The sequence below is a fragment of the Drosophila subobscura genome, chromosome E (assembly GCF_008121235.1).
Source record: "Drosophila subobscura isolate 14011-0131.10 chromosome E, UCBerk_Dsub_1.0, whole genome shotgun sequence".
Taxonomy (NCBI): Eukaryota; Metazoa; Arthropoda; class Insecta; order Diptera; family Drosophilidae; genus Drosophila; species Drosophila subobscura.
The window spans coordinates 7,759,438-7,775,385 of NC_048531.1; the positions used below are offsets into that span (position 1 = coordinate 7,759,438).

At 51.9% G+C, this 15,948-nt stretch overlaps 2 protein-coding genes across 4 annotated transcripts; one reads left to right on the top strand and one right to left on the bottom strand.

Moving 5' to 3' along the window:
- Window positions 1-61: 61 nt before the first annotated feature.
- Window positions 62-10,467, top strand: LOC117891096 (activated Cdc42 kinase-like). Of its 2 annotated transcripts, XM_034796280.1 has the most exons (8): window positions 62-147; window positions 1,235-1,304; window positions 1,395-1,782; window positions 1,845-2,930; window positions 2,995-3,707; window positions 3,770-4,016; window positions 8,584-9,909; window positions 9,973-10,467. In XM_034796280.1, the coding sequence occupies exons 1-8, from the start codon at window positions 144-146 to the stop codon at window positions 10,162-10,164; spliced, it is 4,026 nt and encodes a 1,341-aa protein (XP_034652171.1). In that variant the 5' UTR covers window positions 62-143; the 3' UTR covers window positions 10,165-10,467. The 2 variants fall into 2 exon arrangements, with proteins under 2 accessions (XP_034652171.1, XP_034652170.1); XM_034796279.1 differs by lacking the exons at window positions 8,584-9,909; window positions 9,973-10,467 and adding an exon at window positions 4,247-6,924.
- LOC117891098 (condensin complex subunit 3) lies at window positions 4,103-15,811 on the bottom strand. Of its 2 annotated transcripts, none has more exons than XM_034796284.1 (7): window positions 15,362-15,628; window positions 15,109-15,285; window positions 14,235-15,052; window positions 12,637-14,176; window positions 11,986-12,567; window positions 11,715-11,927; window positions 4,103-4,116 (listed from the first exon to the last, which is right to left on the bottom strand). In XM_034796284.1, the coding sequence occupies exons 1-6, from the start codon at window positions 15,626-15,628 to the stop codon at window positions 11,745-11,747; spliced, it is 3,567 nt and encodes a 1,188-aa protein (XP_034652175.1). In that variant the 3' UTR covers window positions 4,103-4,116; window positions 11,715-11,744. The 2 variants fall into 2 exon arrangements, with proteins under 2 accessions (XP_034652175.1, XP_034652174.1); XM_034796283.1 differs by lacking the exon at window positions 4,103-4,116 and adding an exon at window positions 10,496-11,312 and having other exon boundaries at window positions 11,778-11,927; window positions 15,362-15,811.
- Between the last annotated feature and the right edge of the window lie 137 nt (window positions 15,812-15,948).

Consider the following 15,948-nt stretch of genomic DNA (forward strand, 5'->3'; position numbering starts at 1 on the left):
GTTGCGGTCTCACTGCCGGGCGCCCAAGACCTTACCAACACTGCCACAGCCAAGCATTCTGGATTTGGTACGCTTTCGGTTATGGTCATACTAATTGCAGCAAAAAAAACAAAAAACAATGCAGACGCGCACGCGAGATTAAAATGGGTAAGTTTGACAGAAAAATGCAAATCAATTGCGAAAAGTGATCTTATTGTCAACCCCAAAGTGATTTGTAATGGGTGTATTCAAAAATATCAATCGAAATGTAGCTAAAACATGATTTTCCGTGCTACGCAGTTGTTGGCCCTGCTGCCGTTGTGCATTTGTGTTGGTGTGTGCTGTGTGTATGTATGTATTGGCCGATCGATTTTATTTTGCATATTCAAGGACAAGCGTAATCCTGCGGGAAAGGCCTCCATCCTGAATGGGGCGGCTTCAGATAATGTGCAACATCGAAAGGGAAATCACAATTTCAACGTTGAATGAATGTCGTCGCAACGCCTCACATCCGCCGATGACTCAAATCGCAAAATCCCGGGCCACCGATGAGGGGGTTGACGTTCTGACTTGACGGCTATTATCAGCCCCAACACAGAACAGCACAGCACAGAGGAGCATTCTGCTGCTGCTGCTGCTGTGTACATACATTTGTTGCTTGCGCTGCTTCCCTTGTATGCAGCGGTGAGTGAGTGAGTAGGAGAGTGTGCCTGGAGAGGGCTGTGGTGGGGGTGTGTGTGTCTCTTGCAGCAAACAAAAGGTGACAGCGGCAAGGCGATGCGTGGCGGATGACAAATGCGGGTGCAGCAGGCAGCAAGGCAATCAGAATTCTGTGTCAATGTGCTCACGCATGGGAGTGTGCATCTGTGTGTGAGTGTGTACGTGCGCGGAGGATGGGGGGAGTGGGAAAAGAGCTCCAAGCTAAATGAGATTTTTACATTTTGGAGAAGGAGGGGAAAATCACTGGGGAAATGCGTTGGCGTTGCTGTGCTGGTCGGACCAGACCAGGGCCGGATTTACATGGGATCAGTGGATGGATGGATGGGCACCACCATCGTTAAATTAAAGTGCTTATTTATTGCTATCCATCCTCTCTCCATCGTTGGTTCCGTTCCTCTGCGGACCAATAAAAACATCAAAGATAAGGCCCTGATCTCAGGGGCATTCCGCTGCGCTCCTGCATGCGGGCTACTGCCAGATTATGGACTTGAGAATTTAATGTGTTTATTTTTAAACTATATTTTCCCGTTTCCAGAGTATCCACAAATTGACTTATACGAATTCCTCACTGAGTCCGAACTGCAACAGTACTACAATGCCGTCAAGTGAGTGACTGACCCAGAAACTGGATGCGATTCCCCCTAAAACTCATCCTCCTCCTCGTCTGCGTATTGCAACCCTTCTCTCCCCAACAGAAATGAATTGAAAATAACGAACGCGGCTCAATTTAAATATGCAGCGGATGAGGATTTACGTTTCATTGGCCTCTCGAGGCCGGAAATCCGAAGACTGCGTAAATACTACGAGAAGCACTTCCCCCACAGCTATCTCAGCAAGATCAAGCGTCTGCTGCAGGCCCCCACCACGATGGTGAGGCGGGAGGATAGCGCCGGGGCGGCTCAAGTGTCCCCCGATGGCAGTCCAGCCACGTCGCTGGCAGCCAAGAACGGCTCGACATCGCCCAGCAAGGTGCCCAACAACAAGCACATCATACCGGCCGACTCGATCAGCGTCAACAAGCAGCTGGGCACCGGCGAGTTTGGCATTGTGCAGCAGGGCGTCTGGACAAATGGCAGCGAGAGGGTGAGTAGTAGCGAAAGGGGACCCCCGTAAGCGATTCCCACTAATTGATTCCCCTTCCGCAGATACAAGTGGCCATCAAGTGCCTGTGTCGCGAGCGGATGCAGTCGAACCCCATGGAGTTCCTGAAGGAGGCGGCCATCATGCATTCCATCGAGCATGAGAACATTGTGCGGCTGTACGGTGTGGTTCTGGCCACAGATTCGCTCATGCTGGTCACTGAACTGGCGCACCTGCGCTCCCTGCTCGAGTGCCTCAAGGACTCGGGACTGCGCGTCAGCTTCCTCACGATCCCGACACTCTGCGAGTTCGCGCTGCAGATATGCAATGGGATGCGTTACCTCGAACAGAAGCGCCTCATCCACAGGGACCTCGCGGCCAGGAACATTCTGGTGTTCAGCAAGGACAAGGTCAAGATATCCGACTTCGGACTGTCGCGTGCTTTGGGCGTTGGCAAGGACTACTACAAGACCAACTTCAATGTGAACCTAAAGCTGCCGATTGCCTGGTGTGCCCCCGAGTGCATCAATTACTTGCGCTTCACCAACGCCTCCGATGTGTGGGCCTACGGCGTGTGTCTGTGGGAGATGTTCTCGTACGGGTTCCAGCCCTGGGCAGCCCTTACCGGCCTCCAGATACTGGAGGCCATCGATGCCCCCAACTTTCAGCGCCTGGAGCAGCCCGACTGCTGCCCCAGCGAGTACTACACTTTGATGATGAAGTGCTGGCAGGACGACGCGGCCAAGCGACCAAAGTTCGGCGAGATCTACGACCAGCTGCCGGACATGAAGCCCGAGCAGCTCAAGGCGGTGGTCAACTGCACGGAGCCGAAGAAGGACCACCTGATGTACCGGCAGGGCGACATCATCAGCGTGCTGGACCGCAATACGGGCTCACCGTTCTGGAAGGGAGTGCTCACCACCGGCAAGACCGGCTACTTCAATCCCTCGAACACGGTGGCCTTCCTTGAGGGTCTGCCCTCCAGCTCGAATCGCGACTCATTTAGCCGCGCGAGCGACCATCGCATCAGCAAGCGCAAGCTGCGCACGGAGATGATTTCCAAGCCGCAGAACGATTTCAAGCACACCGGACATGTGGGCATCGATGGAGCCACCTTCGGGGACATTGCCTTCCTGGGAAGCTCTCAAAATGTAAGCAGAAACAGTCATTCATCCCAACTACAACTGATCTCTCCTATTCTTCTGCGTTTCGCAGTACAATCACGTGCCCAAGCAGATAGTCACACCGTACAAGCCATCGGAGGATATTGAGCAGACGCCACTGCTGCTGCCACCGACACCGACGAGCCCCGACTCGCTGCAGACGGCTAGCGGATACTTTCCCGAGGGGGCCGGCACCAACAGCCTGAATCCCACATTCATTCCCTCCGCCGAGCACACGCCGAAGCTGATCGCCACCAACGGACAGAGTTCGTTTGATTTTGCATCCAGCGGCGGCTCCACCAATCCCTTCTTCCTCAACAAACTGGACGACGAGCAGCTGGAGTTTGCCCTCCAACAGCAGCAGAACAACAACATGCACCCGAGGGGCGGCTCCCGCAGTGTCCTGCCGGATGATCCGCACGAGTATCACGAGATATCCGACGATGAGATGGCTGCCGATAAGCTGGACTTTGGGCCCTCGCTGCTGGACGAGATCAACTCGATGTTTGGATCGATTAGTGGCGCGTCTGGGGGCCAGCCCAAGTCGCCAGGATTCGAGCAGGTGAACAGCAAGAACGAGTTTGCTGAGCTGTCGGTAAAGCTGGGCCAGAAGCCGGGCGACTCAAATGGCAACAAGCATGGCCACGGGCACGGCCACGGCCTGCTGTCCAAGAAGAAGTCCTCGGGCACGGTGAAGCCCATCTCCGTCAAGGACGAGAAGATGCTCAACCATGCCATCGAAATAGCCAACGAGATAAGCGCCAGGTGAGCTGATACACCAAGCATCAGCCCAAGTGTGGCCCCCAATTTATGTATTTCTGTTGCAGATCGATGATTGATTTGGTCTCGGACCAGACCCCCGCCACCCACAGCCCCAAGCGAAAGTTTAGCTTCCGATTTCCGCACCTGAGCAACAGCAGCAGCGGCGGTGGCGACAAGGCGCACAGCTTTGGTGGCGCTGGCGGTGGCTCGGCCAGCGGATCTGGGCACACGCCGACGCATGCGGGCAGTGCCTCGCCCTTCTCCAAGAAGAAGAACTTCACCGAGGAGCTGCAGAGCATTCCGGACATACAGGTGAGGCGCAGCTTGGGTCCCACGAGTTTGCCGGCAGTCGATATCCTGGTCTGGAGATTCTAATCCACGAGTTTCGTCCACATTTTGCTCTTTCTCTTTGCTCTCCTGCTCCCCCACCTGCTCACGATCGTTGTCCCCCCGTTCATTTCCCTGTTTTTCGTTTGGCATTTTCTTTTGGTTGTTTCGTTTTGCTCCTCCATCGCCCCATCGACCATCGATCCATCGCGCAGCGCTTCCGCTCGCTGAGCGAGATCAAGAACGGCACCGATCTGCGCGTGCCCATCTTTGACAAGGAGAGCTCCGACTTTCTGTTCGAAAAGTCGCGGGAGATACTGAGTCGTCCGCTAAACCTGGACAGCTCCCTGGAGGGAGCCGCTGAGGAGCGGCAGGAGCCGAAGAGCATCAGCGACAACATCATGGACATTGAGAACACGCTGAAGGCCCTCAATCTGGACTTTATGCACACCTACACGGAGCTGGACAAGAGCGACTCGAACGACACGATCCTCAACGACCAGCAGCTGCCGCAGCTGATCAGCCTCGACGATGGCATCAGCAGTGCCAACGGCAGCCTCAAGTCGGCCGTCTACAGCTACAGCAACGGCGTCCAGACCATGTTCGACTTCAATGCGGCCACCAGCCACCTGGACAAGCATCTCCAGTACATGCACAACCAGGCACAGATGAGTGCTGCCGCTGCGCTGGGCGGGCAAGAGCCCAAGCTGATGGAGGACAAGCGATCGAGCACCCCGGACACGGGCTTCGCCTCGCGGGACACCAACATCTCGCTGTCGCGCCGCAGCAGCCAGAAGTCGAGCTACAGTCCACAGGAGAGCTACTTTCCCATCAAGACCGAGGTTCTGTTCAGCGCCCCGCCCGTGATCATGACCAGCAGCGGCTATCCCAGCCTCAAGGACGAGCTGGGGGGCTACGAGCGATTCGGCAATGGTCCCACCAAGCAAATGCTGGCCTCTGCATCGCCCATCAAGTCGGGCACGGCCTCCGGGCTGGGCAGCAGCAGCTCCGTCTACATGGCCTCCAAGAACTACCGCCAGCGGTCGACCTCCTTCAACGAGAGCTTCCACCCCATCTCCCCTGTGCTCTCCGAGCCGCCCCAGCGGGTCGTCATGCAGCGTCAGGTCAGCAGGCAGGAACAGCAGCAGCAGCAGCACCCCTCTGCTCCCCTGCCGCGTCGCACGGCCTCGTACAAGCCGCGCTCCATTCGGGCTCGGACGATGCGGCGTCTCAGCTACAATCCCATGACCCTGTACTCCAGCTCCTCCAGCGGCGAGGAGGAGGAGGACACCAAGCCCAGTCTGGCCCGATCCGAGTGCGACATACGAGCCAGAGTGGTCGGCGGCTCGAATACTTCGATGAGCAGACGCCGCCGGGCGGCTCTCATCCGCCAGGTGCAGTCTGCCTGTCACGACGAGCGGGACGCCATCATATCGCCGCGTCAGATCTACGGCTCCAACTCCAGCATCAAGTCCGCGCCCCACTACAACTTTGGAGGACAGCGTCGCAGCTTCCACAGGGGCGGATCCGCCCATGGCCATAGCGGCGGCGGAGGCGGCGGGTATGAGCAGTTCCAGTACGAAGAGCGGATCTACGACTTTGGTGGACGTGGTCCGGGCAATAATTACTGCAGCGGACTGCCTGGCTACCTGATGGCCTACCAGAAGCCGATGTGTGCGCCCAACGGAACGGATTTGGGACCAGGACCAGGATCCGGGTCGGGTTCCTCCTCGGCAGCCTCGTCAGCAGTGCATGCCACCTACAGACCCACGAGCACCGGCACCAGTGGCGGAGTCGCCCTGCAGCGGCCCATGAGTGGGGGAGCGGCGCTTCATGAGTTCGACATTAGCAGGCTCACGGGCAAGAGTCCAACATCAACGAATTTCGTGGGAAGCTCACCGGAGGAGCTAAAGCAACGACAGCTATCAACGGGCTCTCTGCTGACGCCTGGGACCGTGGCCGTGACCGGGAAGCCGAATACGAAGCACCAGCGGCCCACGGAATTCCACTGGCCAGAGAAGATACACGCCTCGGCGGTGAAGCAGCACGAGCTGCACTGGAGGCAGGTGCAGCAGCAGCCGCAGAAGCAGCAGCAGCAGCTGCTTGCGACGATGCCGCTTATAAGCTCTGTGGGAGCAGGCGGTAGGGCAGCAGGATCCAGCGATAGCTCCTCTTCCTCGAGCACAGAGAGCGGCGATGAGTTTCAGTTTCGTCGGGAGTCGGAGCTCAATGCACCAAGGATTCCGCCCAGCCCGGCCCCATAACTAAGGAAAATGCTGAAATATGTTCTCAATTTACTATTTGGCAATGTTCTGTCCGATTAGAGTTCAGTTCTATAGGATCGATCGATGGCATGGCATGACAGGGAAAATGGATGGATCTCAGGATCCATGGAGAGAGGAGCGGTGAAGTGTATTGTGTATGTGTCAGTGTGTTCAGTGTGTGTGTTGTGTCTGTGTGTGAGTGTGAGTAAGGATAGAAAGGTTGGGGGCGGTCGGTCGGTCGGTCGGTTGGTTCGTGAAGCGGTCCGGAGGGAGCGGCAAGTAAATTGAAGAAATATTTACAGCAGCGATAAAAGCGTATATTTTTTGGAATTTGAATTTTTTGATTCGATATGAATGAGAGTAGAGAGTGTGCCTTACAGGAAAACACCGCAAGACCTCTCAGAACAGATAATAATGTGCAGAGCAGCAGAACTAGCAGCAAACACAAATAGCTTTCAATTCATTCCAATACACTCCATTATACACTGAAATCCAATGCATCATCATAATTCAGCGGTGGGCATGTCCTTGCTCTCAACTGCTCCTCCCGAAGCGGGCACAAAAAGAACATTCATGTTGTGTGCACGATTAGGCAGGCAAAGGCTTGTTTTCTTGTCCACCGCTGTCACAAATCATCAGATAAACAGATCAACAGATTGCTTCCATTGATACACCGATTCACACTTAACAACATTTCGAAGAAACAGGAAATAGAGATTAAACTAAACCATAAACCAAATATTTCTAAACAAAGATACAAACGAAAAGGCTTGACTTCCAAATCGAATACGAATACGGAAACTGAAAAGGATATTTTAATGTCTTTTAAGAAACCCCAATAAGAGCTTTTGGTTGTCGAAGGAAACAGTATTACAAGGCAAGGCAAGGAAAGGCACACAATGAAAAATATACTCACAGAGGAAGAGGGACAACTCCTACTAGACATCAGGGTACAACCAATTACCAATTATCTACGAATGGGTTCTTCTTTTTAGAGATAACTATAGGTCAAACACACACACACACATTAGAGATCTGCGTGACTTTAACCGAAACTGAAATGATGGCAAAAGACACTCCAATTTCTCGAATTATTGCTTTGGTTCTGTTCCTTACATTTCAATGTGGTTCGCTGCTTTCTTTGCACATTCATGCAGGCCTCTAACACACGATAAACACAACACAGACACAAGTACATACCCTTTGACAATCGTCAGAAAGAAACAGAACAAAAATACAACCAACAACCAACAACCAATAATAATTGTCCATACCAAGAGGTACTACTACTCGCGAAAGCCATATTATGTGCCATATCCTGATGCTTGCATTTTTATGAAACCAGAGGAGGAGACAAGTGAAAGCCCCCCCTCCACCAAAAAAAACTAACACAAAAAAGAAGCATTTAAAGCTGACTTTAAACTACAAACTAAACCAAATGCGAAACCCCTAGAATATCGTACGAGAGAGGTGGATGTATTTGCCTACTAAACTTACTACACAAAAACCAAAAACAAAATAAAACCCAAAGAAAAACCCTTAAAACAAATTAACTTCAAATGCATGGGAATGGATATATGTAAATGTCCAAAGATTTTTGATAACCTCACTAAAGAACCTACTCGTATATTATATGGATTCTACTTATTACATACAAGATTTTCGCATTCTATGCATTTATGGATTAACTCAAATCGATAATATTATACGAGATATACATATACATATACAGATTATATATACACCTACTTAAATCTAAATCGAAATCAAGCTAAACTATATATGTATACACTTATATACATACTATGAATGATACATAAATGATATTCTAAACTATGCGTTTAAAGCGTTTCAACCCAAACAAAACAAAACTAAAGAAAAACCAAAATATACTCGAGTATTATAATATTATACAAGGACCTCCCCAAGGAATCCCAAATCCAATCCCCAAAACGAAACGAAATCGAAAACAAATGAGTTTGAGTTTGTTTGGATTCCAAGAACCAAACAAGTTAATTGGTAATCAAAAACAAAGAAAAATGTTGTGCATATTTAAAGGGATTCAATAAACGAAAACTAAATGTGAAATTTAATGCGGGTGGATCCCATTCTCGAGGGTCGATTCGAACAGCCACTGCCAGACCACAGCCATTGCCCGTCTCCACTGCACTTCTGAGGCTTTAACTATCCTTTTCCTTCTATTCCCTTCCTTCCTCTTATCATTTAATTTATCATTTTGTATAATTTTCAATCAATTCAATTCTCATTCCCCGCGCGCACTCTCACAGGCGCTCATTGGCAAGGAGGGACTTGAGGCCTACAACAGCTTGATCGAGCGCAAGGGGATGCTGGACATCGGGCCCAGTCCGGCTGCTACCCTGCTGCGGCACATGGACACCGACGAGTTCGATCTGCAGAGTTTGCACCAGGCCGCGCGACCCATGACCTTGCCAACGCGTGGAGCCGCCCAGCGAGTGCGCAAAATGGAACTGGCCACCGCCACGCTGGGCAGGCACAACGATGAGAACTCAAACTCGCTGGAGGCCTGCGAGAGTCCCAGCTACATGAGCCACAGCACCTACAAGTTCCCAGAAACAGCAGCGGAAACAACGGAGGCAGCCAATCCGAATCCCATTCCCCTGCCGCCGCGCGAGGGCAAGAAGCAGGTGAAGACCAGCACCAAGAGGCACGTTCGAAAGTATCCGCTGATCATTCCGGCCAACGGCCTGCAGCGGACCCTCAGCAAGCTGGCTGACTTTGGGGAGTCGGGCGAAGAGGCGGGAGGCAGGAGAGCCCAAGCTTCGGGAAAGCACCAGAACTCGCAGCCCGCCAGGTCCATCGAGGTGGTGGCCGCCGTCCGGCCCTGCAGCTTGAGGCGCCAGGCGCGCCCCTCTGACAGGGAATACGAGAACATGCCGGCCGTGGGTAGCGAGCCGGCTCACACCTACCAGAATCTGGATAAGCTGCTGCCGGCCGATGCAGCTGGCCTGACCGACACGGCATCGCTGCAGTTCGAGTCCATTCTGGAGGCTGACTCCGGCAAGGAGAGCGCCCTGCAGTCGCCCGATGTCACCGATGGCTTCTACAACTTTTCCATTCAAAAGGAGCACTACAACAAGGGCAAGGATGCGGAGTTCGAGGCCACCCAGATCTCCAGTCGCACCGGCCTCTATGTGAACGACGATGAGCTGCGAAATCTGGACACTGAGGGTGGCCGTAAGGCGACCAGCTCCACCACGCTTGAGTCGGAGGAGGGCCAGCAGGAGGCGGCAGCTGCAGATGTCGCCCAGGAGACATGTCGTCGCGCTTCCAGTGCGGACAATGAGCTGGCGGGGAATGCTCTGTTCAAAAAGGTAAGAGCCTCCGTCAATCTGGCCATGAGTCGCAGCTCCATTAGCGAGGCTGGCACTTCTGGCAGTCACGGTGGAAGCGGCGGTACGGGTAAACCTCAAACCGAGGCCGAGTACTTTGCAGCCACGGCCGCAAGGCTGGCCGACTCGAACTCAGTCAGCTGCGAGGATCTGCTGGAGTTCTCCGACAAGAAGCCGAAAGGATGCGAGCGGGGCGTGGACTCTGACGAAGTGAGGATAATGGTGAAAGTGCTGGGCAAGGATGTGAGTATATAATTTGTATCCTGCAAAAGCGATTTAAGTTTAAATTTCGATTATCTGTTGCAGAGCACGCCCAACCGTTGCCTGGGCGCACTGGAGTTCATCAACTGGGACGTTCACAAGTCGATCAAGCTGATTAAGCTGCAGAATCTGGTCAGCGAGGCCAATCTCAGCCTGGAGGCATCCTTCGAGGCACTGCAGCAATACGAATGGGATCTGCACACGACGGCCCACAAACTGAATGGCCCTAAACTATAGACACTTTTCCCATCCTTAACTGTCTTTTCCTGTTTTAAACGATCGCCGTGGCCTTAACCTCGTAATCAACACGTATTCTAAGCATTTGTAGCGTTAAGAACTCGATCCTAACTCGACCATTGCTCGCAATTGATACATACAACGTTTCCTTCAATATTTAACTGCTCCGAAAGGTGTCGATCGAATCTCAGCATGTACTTATTCATTCATGCGCCTCCTGCATGACCAGCATCAACATACATTTACGCATATACACACACCTCTTTATGGATAATTTCAATAAATTATAAACTTTTTTATAAAGCCCAGTGTCTGAGGAAACAGTTGGAAGTAAAAGAGAGAGAAAACTTTATTGATACATTTAGCAATCGTTACAGTGAACGCTCTTTCGAGGCTGCATACCAAGCTGCCAAGCCGGAAGTTTTCCCTTGAATACTCGCTTGGACACTTCTAATCTTAAACTGGGTTAAATTACTCAACGATGCGTTAATATTTCTACCTATTTTACACATATACACAATACCAATGCACATAAAACTCGCATCCATTCCGGATACGGAACGTAAAGCTCAGAATGCAAATGATGATTCTTGGATTAGCTATTTGCGCCTGCGGCTGCTGCGAGTGCCGCCGCCATCAGTGGCAGGCAGCACTGCGCTTCGCGTAATGCGCTTGGGCGTGGACATACTCAACTGCCCACCGCTCAGATTCATTTCGAGGGACATCCTCTTGCGTGTCATGCACATGCTGTTGATCCTCTCCTTTTGTGCCGCATGGCGTGTTGTCATCTTCGGGGTACTTGTGGTGGTGGTGCGGCTCAAATAACTTCGCGTCGATGTTTGCCTTGAGGTAGATGGCTCCGACTCGGACACGGACTCTGCCTCTGACTGCGATTCTGGAGCGGTTGTGGTAATCACTGGAACTCGATTCTCTTTCACCGAGGACGTGCTGTCTGTTGGGCTGCTTGTGTTCTGCGACACCAATTCTCCCCTCGGTGTCTTTCCATCTACGCGGGGCTGTTTTCGCGAGGGCGACTCCAACGAATTGCTGGAACGCTGGCCGGACCTCCTTTTATCTGAGGGCGTCCGTCTTATGACTCGCTTGCGGCCATTACGCATGGGCGTCTCAAGAATCGGGAACTTGCGAACCTTGAGAACAAAACGAAATTAAAATAAACAACAAAAAAATGTAGCAAACTTAGGCGAAATTAAAAAGCCAATCGGAACCCATATGGGACTTCTATGCTTATTAGGCTAGTTATCAGACAACTTAATGCTACAAAGGTTCTACCAGCGAATTATATAGGTTGGGTCTTTAGTCTACAGATAGGAGGCTAGGCTCTATATTAACACATAAACAGCGTACGGCACTTCAAGGAAACAACGTTTTTTGGGTTTCAGTTTTATAAACATTGTTGATTGTTGATTGTCGTTTGATGATAGTTAATGAAGATTGAATTGCAAGTATTGGCTTAAGCTAAACAATATTTTACTAGCGCAGAGACACTACACGACTCACTGAATGTCTTTTTTCATTGAGATATTCTGAACTTTTGTGGTGCGTATCTCCTGCTTCAGTGCCTAGAGCTGCATGCGCAGGCGCGAGGTACTCACTTTGCTAGCTGTGGGAGCAGTGAAGGATGTTGATACGGCAGCGGATCTGGTGCGCAACGAGCGTAGGCGCAGGTGGCTGGCATTGACCGCCGCTGCCTCTTTGGGTGATTCGGAGGTGGGCGAGGCCTCCACTACCTCTGATGTATCCGACTATGGGGAGAGAAAGCAAATTATTTACTATGCCCAGCAGCAGCTGCCACACACATACCTTATCTGTCCGCGCGGGACTTTGCTGTGATTCATTTTGCTCAGATCCGTCTGAATCATCGGAATCTTGCTGCTCCTGCGGCTGCTTCTCCGGTGTCTTGGAGGACCGTGCCAATGCCTGCTGCAGACGTCGCTTCATCTGTGGCCGCCGTAGATTTATTCTAGATGTTTCCGACGCCTCCGTTTCCCCTGTTTCCTCCGTTGTGGCATTCTCACTTGAGCATGTGGAGTTATATAGAGAGCGTCGCAGGAAACGTTGTCCCACCCGATTCTCAGTGCCGTAAGTGGTCAAGACAGGATCTGCAACTGGCGCAGCTTCAATTTGTGTTACAGCCGATGCTTCTGCCTGTGAATCTGTCGCATTTGTCAGGGTATGTTCGTTGGCGGATTCTTCAGGAATTGGGGCTGCCACCTGCGCTGGCTGCTCAACATTCTCAGATGCCTTTGTAGTTACAGTCTCAGTGTCGCACTCCTCGTCGCTGTCCACCTCATCGCGTGCCCCACGTGCGGGTGGATTTAAGCTGCCTTCAACCATCAGCTTGAAGTTATTAATATTGGTGACCACACGCGGCTCCAACTCGCTCTGCAAAAACAAACAAAACAATTCATTATAGACTTCTTCGCAACAGATATTCATGATGTGTGTTCTCACCGTGATCAATTTGTCCGCCATCTCCAACATTTCAGTCTTTATTTCCCGTCCGTTAGACACGTTTACCGTGAGGTTGGTGAGCTCTTTGGCCAGCAGGCGACATATTTCCCTGCGCTCGGTGAAGTAGTTTTGAATGTAATGCAGGAAGCTTAGGGCTATCCGGTTGTGAATGTTGGTCGCCGGGGAGCTGACTTCCTGCGTCGTCAGATCGATAAAGAACCTGACCACGTGATCGGGCTGGACACCGTTCAGTGGCGAGTCGAAGCTGCAGTTAACGACGGTCCACAATGTGGGCAGAAGGCAGGGCTGCAGAAGGGCCTGCTTCTTGAGCCGGACAAGATTCTCAAAGAACATGCCCAAGACCTGGTTGATGACGGGCTCTGTGTTCGGATTGAAGTATCGTTTCAGTAGCTGCTCCAGCACCTCGGGACGATCGTCGAGGTGGCCGCGCAGCACCAGGCGACAAAGGCCTCGCACTATTGCCATGCCCACGCCCTTGTTGGCTACCCGCTCCACATAGTGGCCCATGACGATAATGATGTCGGTGCTTTGCTCACTGCTCTGCGTCTGACTGCCATCGTCCTCGCCGTCGTATATATCCTGCACGTTATAGAGCTGGCGACGCTTTGTCTTGGACGCCAGCCCTACTCCTCCTGTCGTCTGGTTGAAATCGTTGAAATAATCGATGCCATAGTGATCGAGCATCTCGAGAACGCATCTGGCAGAGGTCTCGCACAGACGGACAACGGTGCTGTTGCAGAACTGGTCGAGAACCACCTCAAACACCTCCTTGGCGTATGCCTCATAGAACATACTGTAGGCGGTGCTACACTTGATGGCCCATTCGAAGATGTCCACCTCCGAGGAGGGGAGATGGCGGCAGACGAAGTCCTTGTACAGCTTACAGATGCTGGGCGTGAGCTTGTGGACATGTGGAGAGGCCACCATATAGTATGAGATGTGCAGGCCCTTGAGGACACGCTCCTGTTTGGAGAGCTTGGGGCGGGCGGGCATCTCCAGAACGCCATGCTTCACCAGCAGCGGCTTAATCAGCTCCGTGTACTCCTCTGTGACGGCCATCTTCTCCTCATTCACGGACTGCGCCCGTATGTACTCCTTTTGGCGCACAAAGTTATCCTCCTGCTCCTCCAGCTCCAGGATCTTCACCTTCAGCGATGAGATCTTCATCTTCGAGGGCGTGTCCAAGTCGTCCAGCAACTTATTGATCAGACTGCGATCGTGCACTAGCTCATTCTGTTTGGTATTCAGGTCGCACGTTTCGTAGATGATCTCAATGAAGAACTGCATCCGGTCGTTCAGGTCGGTAATCAGCTTCTCCATGCAACGCACCAGCACGCGGACGATCTTGTGGTCGAGCAGGCAGTCTTTCAATAGGCTGCTGATCAACGTCTTCATGTTGCCGCGCCCAATCTCATCGCCCAGGTCGTACGAGTCCAGGATTTCCACCAGCGAGAGCAGCATGCTCTGGAACTCTATCTGGGCAAACTTGTCCATGTTCGGCTTCTGGAACTGACAGAACCTGCAACGAATACCAATAAATTTCCGTTTGGATTGTGTTTGATTGAGCTAAAACTCACTTCTCCACATAGCTGCAGAAGACACTCAGTTCGGGCAGCACTTGGTCGCTCTCGTCCGCCTGCGTGCTCTCCAGATACTCGCCGAGGCACTGCCAATAGAGCAGCAGCTCCACGTTCAGATTTTCCAGCGGCACACATCGATGCAGCTCACAGTCGTCGCCAAGCGGCAGTTGTTCCATCAGTTGCTGATTGTCTGTCTGCTCAAAGATCACACGCAACATTTGCTTGGTCACGCTGCGGAATCGCATCAGCTCCTCCTCGCTGGAGTCCAGCTTGAGGGCCGCTATCAGAGCCAAATAGTTCTGCTGATAGGAGTCGATCCAGGCCTTGAGCATGATGTTCACCACCGTCTTCTTAACGTTGGCCGAGCTATCGTTCAGGCCTTGCTCCAGCAGGGTCAGGCGCTGCGACACCTTGTAGGAGCGCACTGGATAGTTGCACATGTTGACGTACGTATGGCGGCGCACCTTCTCGTCCACGTCCCACAGACGCTGGAGTATGTAGGGCACCGTGATGTAGTTGCGGCCCATGCAGGTGATTATGCACTGGCGCACAGTGGGCGAGGGATCCGAACAGAGATGGAACTGGTAGGCGCAGACAACTGGATCGCTAGGATTGTCCGGAATCTGGAGACGCTGCATGGCCAGTACAGCCTGCTTGCGCACACCGGGCGACACGTCCTTCACGCGCTCCAGCATGGCCTCGAGAATCTCGTCGCACTGCGTGTCGTCGAGTGCCGCATTGGGTCCCAGTTTCTCAAGTATCAGATTCACAAAGTAGCAAATCCGATAGCGAACGTAAGGGCTGCTCGAATATATCTGGGGAAAAACAAATAAATGTGAACACATCCTGGGAAGGTACAGTAGAGGCTTACTGTCAATAGCCAGTGGAATGTTTCGGCCAGCATCGGATGCGTCTTCTCCGACTCGAAGCCTGCCACGAATTTAGCGCAAAAGGAAAGGGCCATTTTTCCATTCTCATTCGCCTCTTCCGCCTCCAGTACAGTCTTCAACACATTGATGAATATGTCCAGAAACGCTTGATGTCCCATCTGCAAGAAAATTCATAGTTGGATTGGAACAGTGCTAATCGACTGAGCCAGCGCGGCCAAGTGACGCTATTCCTACCTTCGTGTACAGTTGCTGCAGCTCCTTTTCGTAGCGCTGGTGAAGAGCCTCCTTGAGTTCGGCGTGACGCATTATTGTGTACATGGACTCTGCGCCACCTCTGAATTGTTCCCGAATGGGATCGGGGCTCGCTTCACTGATTGCCATCTCGTTTTCTTTTTCCGCCGAAGCGTCATTGTTGTTCTTGGTCGTGGCCGCCTTCTTTTTGGAGGCGGCTGCTGTTTTCGTTTTGGGCTTTGCCTTGGCTTTCGCCTTTGGTCTTGTCATCTTGTGTTATGTTTTGACTTATTCACTATAACTTAAGCGCAGGTACAATGTTTGTAACACTTTTCACTTATTTATCCTGTACAATGCCTCAAATTGTTGTGCAGGGACCCCATTCGCTTGTTAATTTCAAAAATGCAAGAGACGCGTAAAACAATTTTACTAAATTAATGATGCTAGGGATGGTATACATATATCGAATCGTCAAAACATCACTATCGTAGCGATATTCTCCTTGTCACATTCCGTTAGTCTCATATTGTCTGTTTGTGAGTGCGAGTGGAAGGAAACTATCGTGTGATGATTAACCCTATGATGTAACT